The sequence below is a fragment of the Strongylocentrotus purpuratus genome, unplaced genomic scaffold (assembly GCF_000002235.5).
Source record: "Strongylocentrotus purpuratus isolate Spur 01 unplaced genomic scaffold, Spur_5.0 spur5_scaffold_10, whole genome shotgun sequence".
NCBI lineage: Eukaryota > Metazoa > Echinodermata > Echinoidea > Camarodonta > Strongylocentrotidae > Strongylocentrotus > Strongylocentrotus purpuratus.
Genome location: NW_022145595.1, coordinates 15,088,261 through 15,098,655, shown reverse-complemented (window position 1 = coordinate 15,098,655; position 10,395 = coordinate 15,088,261). Strand labels below are relative to the sequence as shown.

The 10,395-nt window shown below is 37.6% G+C and overlaps 1 protein-coding gene across 1 annotated transcript; it reads left to right on the top strand.

Moving 5' to 3' along the window:
• Window positions 1-4,392: 4,392 nt before the first annotated feature.
• LOC115921689 lies at window positions 4,393-9,134 on the top strand. The gene is made up of 2 exons (XM_030979608.1): window positions 4,393-5,367; window positions 6,909-9,134. The coding sequence occupies exons 1-2, from the start codon at window positions 4,735-4,737 to the stop codon at window positions 8,484-8,486; spliced, it is 2,211 nt and encodes a 736-aa protein (XP_030835468.1). The 5' UTR covers window positions 4,393-4,734; the 3' UTR covers window positions 8,487-9,134.
• Window positions 9,135-10,395: the final 1,261 nt, after the last annotated feature.

The following is a 10,395-nucleotide window of genomic DNA, read 5'->3' as shown; positions in this document are numbered from 1 at the left end:
AACAATGTGTGCTGTGTCAGAAAATTATTTGAACAACGATGATATGTACCGTATTCATTTTATTGCATTGTATCCTTATTAGATAATCTATTTGTAGATACCTGTCTTCAAAACATTTTTGATTGATAAAGAGATCTATGTAGGCACCATCATAATCTTATTGGTTCAGAAAGTATAATTTCCCATCGGACTTTCCAGTTCTCGTCCCATTGTAGTTGTATGGGAATCAAAAGTTCCTTTGCCAACTATACCCCTGGCCTGTGCTGCTCTCTATGGCCAAATACCATAGTTGCGGTAGTTAGAATTCAAAACCATCAAGAAACTTTAGGATTTGAACCAATAACCTCTTGAGTAAACGTCAGGGTACTAAGCCGCTATAGAGTGGTGAAGTGTGACGTCATCAAAAATCTATTTTTAGAATTTCTCAATTTTTTTCTTCATTTTCCGAAAGAGCATAAAAAATAATGTCCAAGTGTCGAAAAGCAATTGAATATGTTAAGTATTGGCTGAGATATGACCATCTGAATGAATATATTTCCTATAGGAACTCGGTGTTATATGCTCTGGCTCCTAACCATTTGATGCTCTTTTGGAAAATGAAGTAAAAAATTAAGAAATTCTAAAAATAGATTTTTATGACGTCACAGCATCGGTACTCTATTGTCGTGCCTATCGACGGTACCCTGCCCTCTTTATCATAAATAATACAGGACCCACTCTGCATTTATAGATTACAATTCCTGATGAAATTTATAATTTATGAAAGTTATTCTAGAATTGATGTCATTGCACATACTGAATACACATTTTGTTATGTGAGGGACAGCTCCAGAAAGCTTAAAGAAAAGTTTTAGTTTCTTTCTTCATATAATGATACATCTTTTTTAATCATCAATATCTATATCAAGTATGGAAGCATGAAGGTTCACTAGTGGATGACTGGATGTAGTTGTGCCACTTGAAATTTGTGTATATATATCTAAACTCGGAAAATAAAGATTGTTATTTATGAATGATACCTCAATTAAGACCATGAAAAAGTTTTATATTTTCTCATCCAAATGAAATAAAATCAGTCACTTTAAAATGTACCTTGATTGTTTCCTGTTGTTTAATGTTTAAATCCAAGTGTCGATTTTGAAGGATATATGTTTTAAAACAAAATTAATCAGATATATGAAGATGATACTCATGCAATCTTTGTCTGTTACGATTCTGATATATTTTATTGAACAGAAAAACAAGGTGCTAAGGATGATTTTGCATTTGAAGATTTTAATGATGTCCGGTTTTAAAGGACCATCTACCTTCTCAATTAGCTTCATGTGGGAATACAAAACTGTAAAACACTAACATGCAGGGATTATAAAACGTTTAAAACGTTTAAAACGATTATAAAAGAATTCTCTCCAATGACCTTGGCTTACACTTATTAACAAGCATATTGACTTGCTGCTTGGACATCGTAAGAATTGATAAAGAAGTTAGCAACAGAGAAATGTGTGAGAGAGAGAGAGAGAGAGGGAGAGAGAGAGAGAGAGAGAGGGGAAAGGGGGGGGGGGGTGTTGGGTAATGATGGAGGAAATGGCTAACTACAGGAAAACCATCTAATACACATTATATATTTTAGTATACGGTAGGTGGCCTTAAAGGGAAGTCCACCCTAATAAAAGCAAAACAAGATGAGAGAAACAAATGAGCGAGAGTTTGATCGAAATCTGATTAACAATAGGAAATTTACGAATTTTTGAATTTGTCATCAGTGAAATACAATTTGGCAACACAATGACGTATCATATGCGACATCCTCTCCAATTCGCTCTGTACAGAAAATTTCATAAAAATTCATTTTCTTAGTTATTAATGATTGAATAGATATATTTCATACAGGGGTGCCATAACTTTCTTATTGTTAATCTGGGTTTGCTATATGGGAATATGAACCACGTACCTTGTGATCTGTTGTCGGTTGACTTATCCACTAGCTAGACCACAACACCTCTACTCTACTCTATTTTGAATATGCAAAACCTGGAAAATATATTAAAATAAGATTTGACTTCAATCTAGGTCAATTACAGAACAAACAATTATGACTGACCTGCATTAAAGGGTTTCGGTATCTTTGCCTCAGATTCTAAAAAAAATCTTGGATTTAGCTCATGCTGCAATCATAATTATAAACATTTAGGTCAGTCAGGAATTCCATGACTTTTACCAGCCGATCGCCCGTCTGATTATCAAGATATTTATGATTGAAATCTAAATTTCTAAAAACCGTTTTCCTAACGGTTTTTAATACTACAGTCTATTGTAGAAAATGAGTATGATAAAACCGGTCACTCAAAGATTTTTACTTTTTTGAGGTTCTTCATGGTAATTTTGAAGCACAATTTTGTTTAGGGCTTCAATATTACACCATATCACAGACTGATAACACGTTGGGCTATACATCTCAGATTTAGCATTGTTAAATGATGCCTTTAATTAATCCTGTATATGTTACAGGACAACAAGAACATTTTCCATATCTTTAAACTATCATTGATATCTGATAATTAACCAGTTATTAAAATAAACCTACCAAACTACAACATACAATGAAATACTTAATTTAAAGTAGGGGAGTTTGATGTGGTGCACAATTGCACCCCTCTGTAAATAATCGAATAGTCCATGGCGATCATGAATATTCATGTTTTTGCTTACCTCGGCAAAATGCTTGCCTATACTAAATGGAAAATTACGATGGGGGGGGGGGGGGAGTTTGCTGAAATGGACATAATGAACCGATCAGAACTGATCTATGATAATTCATGCTTGTTATCCTTCGTGTGCTTGACCTATAACCTTACAATCGCGTGTCAAATTGCGTCCAAAGTTCGACTTGTTTCACATGTGTTATATAGGCAATGGCGAGCTAGCGATCGACCTATTTTGACCAAATTACGGTGGGTGAACTTTCAAAAGTCAATGGGACATGAGGGTTCCAATGAAAGAGCTAGTGTCAACGTACGTCGGGGTGGATGTGCTTTTCGTTTAAACAAAAAATAAATTTTTAACGATATTTTGGGTAAAAGTCAGTAGGCTAATTAACATGTTAGGCTGCTGGACTCTGACGATAGGGGGCGTTGTCCAATGAGACTATTCGGAGCCCTATGTTTATCACTTTAAAATCCTATTTTACATTTACGTACAATTTATATCATAAACAAGTAGAAGTACTCATATTAAAGAGAGCATATATTACAGTCGCGTAATGGGTATATAGATAATGAGTATGAGTGTAAAATGGGCAAAGTGGATACAAAGAGAAGGCATGCTGAATGAATTATTATGCCACAGGGGTGTAATAATGTATGCAAATTAAGGGCTTATTGCAATTTACAACCTAAACATGTAAACCTTTGTACATTCCTTCAATTCAATAACATATTATTATTACTTTTTTTAAACCCAAATTTAATCAAAGTTTCAATCGTACATATACTTACAATTGGTAGTGAAATATAAATGGAAAATGGACTGGATGATCGACTTACAAAGAAATACAAGAAGAGGATTATCTAAGTGCATTTTCTTGAGTTGTCTCAAGAAATATAATTTCTGGTTATAGCTTTCTTTTGTGTGGCATGTACCTTGCTTGACCAATCCAGATTGATTGTTATGGTAGTACCCAAGAATTTATATTCCCTCACTTGTTCTACTACATCATCATGTATGGTGAGAGGTACATGGTCATCCAGTACGTTCTTACGAAAGTCTACGATCATTTTCTTAGTAGTTTTTGATACAATGAGTTGCAAGAAATGTGAGTCACAGCATTTCACAAACGAATCAAGTACCGCGAAACGACAGTTGGCATTACCAGAGAGGTATCCTGTGATGACTGTGTCATCGGCGTACTTGAAATCTAGATATCTAGAAAGAGAAAAGTGGAATGAGATAAGTGAAGAATAGTGGAGAAAGAAGGGTGAACTATACGTGTAGTCCCGGTCCTAATTTACCCCTCCAAATATAGGAAAATGAAGAAAAGTAGAAAAAAAATAGTGAACATTTATAATGCGCCCTAAAATGTCTGTCAAAAATGACACTCCTGGCGCAGTTGTGTAAAAATTGTATCGTTGTGGGCATACGACCATCAAGTGATTCAAGAAAGAAAGTAAAATACACGTAAGTTAATCAATTAATTAATTAATATCCATGCAAAATTTGGATCTCCAACATAATATTACATCCGTCAATGAGAGGCTATTAGTCGCCCTCTATAGATAAAAAAAGATGAATACCGCCATCAAGTTCATAGGTGTTATGCCCTGTGGGAAAACCCAATTCTATTTATAGGATGCACAAACTGCATTTTATTCATAGAAGATCTATGTTTGATTTTACTATTATAACCTTATTTGTATTCAGGTACACAATTCGACAGAGAATTAATACTTTTGATCAAAATAAGGCGCACCTCTTTCGACACATATTTTATATAATCAACGTAAGAACTTGGTACAGGACTGTATGCAGTTAGGACGCACTTTTGCGTAGAGTCGAATATCAGTAAAGTCTACTACGTTACTGCATATAGTGACAGCTTTCTGGAGTTAGCATGAACTGAGTATTGGCTTCTAGTACACGTCAGCTGATCAGACTTTTGAGTTTTATTGGACATCGATTGGATATAGACGTAGAATGAGCTCGTGTTTGTAATAAGCCAGAAATCTTATATTTGTACCAATGGCTGAGAAAACTGAGGAAGAGAAAGCTCCAAGCTCTTCAGAGAACCTGACGTGTCCACTATGTCTTGATATCTTCGACGATGCAACTATCCTGACTTCATGCGGACACACCTTCTGTCGGAAATGTCTCAAGAACTATGACCTGTCCCACCAGGATCTCGATCACATGATCTGTCCTCTCTGCAGGAAGATCACCAAGTTATCTGCGAACCGTGTCGATGATTTCCTCACCGATGTGACTGTCGATGGACTTGTAGACAATTACCGCGCCAAGTGTGGAGGGATGAACGCTGTCCTTGAGATGAGTCCAAAATGCACTGCTTGCAAGTTTCAGCAAGATGCCGTCTCATTCTGCTGTACTTGTAATAACTACATTTGTGATAAGTGTCGGGAATGTCATCAATATCTTAGAGTCTTTGATGGTCACGAGATTGTATCAATACAGGATATCATCAACGGGAAGGTCAGCATTGGTCATCTATCCGAGAAGTGCTGCATCCACAAACAAGAGAACAAAGATATGTTTTGTGAGGATTGTAAGGTCCATGTCTGTCTTAAGTGCGTGATCATCGGTCATCAATATCACAAAATCAAGAACCAGGCTGACTTCGAGAAGCAGTTACGTGTTAAAGTAAGTGGGTTCACTTCACACAAAAATAATTAAGTTTGGCTACGGCCTGATATGTTGTACTCAAAGGCGCCAGAAACGGGGGAGGGGGGCAGGGGGCGACCGCCCCCCTTATCGAGAGAAAAAACATTTTTCTAAACATTCCGCACTTCCCTTTATTTATCAATGGAGGATAGACGCATATCGTGGAAATATTGTGAGATGATGAGTAAGCGTGTGTTTCTTTTTATTATAGGCAGTTCCCCAAATAAAAATGTTTCTGAAATAACATGATTTTCCGGGGTTTTTCTCAATTTCTTTTGTAAAATATTCTTTTTTATTCGTTTGTTGGAAAATTACAAATTCCAAAAAATAAAGTTAGGCAAAAAATATGTTTTTTTAGAAGCCTTCATCTCAGGGCCTTCAGAACGGCGGGATCGGGGGCTCGAGCCCCCTCAATTTTTCGAAAAAGTATTAAGTTAAAGAGAAAATGTAAAAAGAGAGAAAGAAATGAGGTATCAAAATATGCTCATCTGATCATCATTAAATGCCTAAAACCCTAGGCTTCCGGGGGCTCTGCCCCCTGGGCCCCAAAATGCCTCTAAGGAGGGCCTATGGATGCTCATCTGTTCTAAATTAAATACCTAAAAACCCTTGAGCTTCCGTGGGCTCTACCCCCTGGACAGGCGTGGATCCAGGATTTCTCGAGGGGGGGGGGGATTAAAAAAAAAAAAAAATTTGCTCCCGAAAATTTGAAAATCGCGCCGACCGAAAAGTCGCTCAGAGGGGGGGGGGGGGGGGGGGGGGGGGGGGGGGGGGGGGGGGGTGAGTGAGCACATTTTGTTTTGTTTTGCCCCCCCTCCCCACTGGATCTGCCACTACCCCTGGACCTCGCCAAGGGCCCTATGGCAGGCCCCTGGATGCTCATCTGACCGTGATAGGGATAGTTGAGCTCTGTTCCAGAGGGTTTTAATGAAAAACTAAGTGTTAAATTTGAAAGAACAGGCTAGGGTACGTCGCCGCCTCCACAAATACACAAAGATAAAGAAAATGCAATAGATTATCAATAACTCATTGCATTTTCTCCCGGTCCCCGACAGGCAAAATTCCTCTGTAGGGCCATGCATTATTTACCCTTTTTTTGGAGATGGGCTCCCTCCCCTGGCGCTCAAGGGGGGGGGGGGGTACGCTTTTTCAATTTTTGAGGGCAAACAAAAAATAGTGCTCACTACCCCCCCCCCCCCCCCCCCCTTCCACTCTACTGAGCGAATAATCGGCCGGCGCGATTTACAAATTTTCGGGAGTAAAAAAAAATTTAAATGAAATTGTCCTCACTATCACCCCCCCCCCCCCCGCTGTTTCACCGCTAAATATTTTCTCACGAATAAGGCCTCCTCCCCTGCCGCCGGCTGGATCCGCCCCTGGTTTGCTGCTACGTACTACGAAATCTTTACTTGTCCGACATTCGATTACAAAATGCGATTATAAAAGTCTGTGTATACATAACTTAACTGGCTGAGGAATACATGTTTTTTTTTCACTTCTCTAATATTTGTTTTGTATAGGTGAACGACCTTGTCCAGCGTTGTGCCGCTATGAAATCAGAACTGGAAAAAAACATTCAGAATGTGGAAGTACAACGCCATGAAGTAAACACTGTCGTGCAGAAACTACTGGACGATGCTACTCAAGCCTACAGCATCAAAGCCAGAGAGCTTGAAGAAAGTCATCGAAATCTCATCGAGCAAATCAATGTCGTAAAGCGGAGTTTCGATGACGACCTCAACGTCTTGAAATCCAAGGATCGACAGAGGATCAAGAGTATTTGTAGTTCAATAACACTGGTAGCTCATGGCAGACTAGGTCGTCTTGAGACAGACAGTCTGTCTGCTCATACCTTGCTCTGTGAGGAGCTGGATGCCATGCTGAAGAAGGCTACTGATCACACTTCTGCAGCAGCTATTACGAAGAAAGCACAGACAAAGAGATTCAAGCCTGCAGATGATACTCGTCTTGAACTCGGGAGCATCTCAGAATCAGCTACTGATCACACTTCTGCAGCTGCCATTACGAAGAAAGCACAGGAGAAGAGGTTCAAGCCTGCTGATGATACTCGTCTGGACCTCGGGAGCATATCAGAATCAGCTACTGATCACACTTCTGCAGCTGCCATTACGAAGAAAGCACAAGAGAAGAGGTTCAAGCCTGCTGATGATACTCGTCTGGACCTCGGGAGCATCTCAGAATCAGGTACTGATCACACTCCTGCTGCAGCCATTATGAGGAAAACGCAGAAGAAGACGTCCAAGCCTGCATATGATACTCGTCTGGACATCGGGAGCATCTTAGAATCAGATCCTAAGTTGCAAGTCATTCAGTGTGTGAAGCTACGGGGATTAATGACGGGAATGACCCCTTACTCTGAGGGCAGTCTAGCTATCGGATATTTGGATGCACAAGGTATAGATATCATTGACTCAGCTGGTAAAAAGCACCAATATGCAAACATACCAAGAAACATGATATGTTATGATCTTGTGTTTCAACAAGACAGGTCGTTATGCATATCAACGAGTTCAACAGAAGCACGCATATATTCTCCCAATGGATCCAGGAGATCAACCATCCACGTGAAAGACAATAACTTTCTCAAATTAAACAGAAGTCCATCAGGTGAAATCCTCATCGCTAACTATGAGTATAAAGTATATATCTATGACCCGACTGGATCCACTCTCAAACACATTGTTTCAACGAAACACAACAAGACGCTCCAGGTATCTGCCACCAGGTCGGGTTTGATCGTCACGAGTTCATGTCATTGCCCCTATCCAGGCGTGGTGACGGTCTATGACAGGGATGGGAATGCTGGTAAGTCTCTACAAGCTCCAAACGGTGTCCTCCTGTATGCTGCCGTGGATGAGCAGGACAGGGTGTATGTAGCGAGTGTTGATCGTAAGAAGGGTAATGTGGTGATCAGGCTCTATGACCTTGATGGTCTGAATATGAAGGAAAGAGTTGAGTTCAATGTACTTAAACTGACGCTTAACTATTGTACTGTTTGGTGTTACTTGGTTTCCCTCTCACCAAACTTGCTCGCGTTTGCTAACGAGATGTTGTATTTTATCAAAGTATCACGGTAATCCAGCTCACACTCTAAATTACCATTTTGAAGTGTACCTCTTTGCATGCTCTAACCCTCTCTAACATTGGCCCACAAAGTACAACATTATATTATTTATTACGTGAACTAAACGAATGAGAAGATGCCCATTATCTCGAAAGATTGTGCCTGTACACAGTTGTCATTATCCAAACAAAATGATTAAGTCCCTCTCTCAAAATATTATGTAAATACATATGCTTCTTGCATTCTGTAAATGTTTTCAATATGATATTTAAAGAGTTAATTGGTACTGCAGATCGAAGAATAGCAGCAAATACGGATATACTAGAGCTTTTCGTCTGGCACTCACAGTGCTTGCGATTTACTCTGATAAGTGCAAGATGAAAATCTTTAGTATGTCAGTTTCCATTGCTATACTCTTTGATTGATATTTTATTTTGTTTGTGTGTGAGAAAGCACATACTGACTACATATTGAATGTTAGAGCAAACAAAAGTGTCTGGTATCAACATTCCCTTATCCCTTTTCCTCTCTTTCATTGTAAAAGATTTTCAACGCTACCTCAAAGCAATGCAAAACTTTACAAATTTCAAATTTGAAGTTAAGGGGTACCTATCACTTAAGACTGAAGAAAAAGAAGCCAATGATATGCCATATCGCATTATAGATAACTTGAAAATTGAAAAATATTAATTAATTTGTTATTAGTATTATTATATTATGTCGTTTTAAGCGAAAGTATTTAAATTATATTTTGTTTGTGCACATATTTCTTGATTTTCAAGTTGATTAATTTAATTTTTATATGCAGATATAATTAATACTTACTTTGTAAATAGGACTAGATTTTAAATAAGCTGTTCAAATCTCATGGATCATTTTCCTGTCAAGTTTGTTGTATTAATATATTTTGTTTTCATTTAATAACACATTTTTACTCTTCGTTTTTATGCTACATTTAACTTGACTTATACATCAAATCATATAACAATGAAACAAAAATGATGAAAAGAAATACCTTAAAGGACCATATTGCAAATATTGCTACATTCTAAATAGTTAATAATGGATACCATTGTTGAAGAAGATGTGAACATAATGCTAAGAGATTGTGCATATGTTGATTGCGGTGCATTTCAACAGAATCTACTTGGAAATTTTGATCTTTTGCATGTAAATGCCAGGAGTTTATGTAAGAATTATGATGATTTGTTACAATTGTTGTCTTGCTTAAAGCATGATTTTTCTGTAATAGGTGTCTCTGAAACTTGTTTTTAAACTACAACTGATATAAATATGTTTCAGATACCTGGCTATTCTTTTGTTCATATATTTAGAGCAGAAAAGAATGGCGGTGGGGTATGTTTGTACATTAATAGATTAATAGATTAATAGATGATATGGAATTTAAATTACGTGTAGATTTATCTGGGTCAAATTCAAGGTATGAAATTGTTTTTGTTGAAATAACAAGCTTCAGTAAAAGGATTAGTGTTGGATGTGTATATAGGGCTCCTAACGTTGATAGTACATCCTTTTGTTGAAAATTTAGAACATCAGCTACAGATATTGAGTAAAGAAAACAAGGAGATATATTTAATGGGTGACTTCAACATCAATTTATTGAATTATAATAATGATCATAGTGTTAAAGATTTTGTTGATTTTATGTACTCATTTGGATAATTTTCTCTTGTCACTAAACCTACCCGTATAACTGAAATTGGTGCAACATTGATTGACACTATTTTCACAAACTGCATCCAAAATGAATTTAGCTCAGGTGTAATGTGTTCAGATATTTCAGATCATATGCCTATCTTTTGTGTAAAAAAGGACTCTGTAGTAATTTCTGTTAGGAGAGATGGACAAGTTTTGAAGCGGAAAATAAATGATAAAACAATCTCAAGGTTCAAGCATCACTT

Excerpts from the sequence above, each read along its gene's own strand:
- LOC115921689 (XM_030979608.1), top strand. The coding sequence starts at position 4,735 with ATGGCTGAGAAAACTGAGGAAGAGAAAGCTCCAAGCTCTTCAGAGAAC. Across the intron at positions 5,368-6,908 it reads AGAAGCAGTTACGTGTTAAA|GTGAACGACCTTGTCCAGCG; the intron begins GTAAGTGGGTTC and ends TGTTTTGTATAG.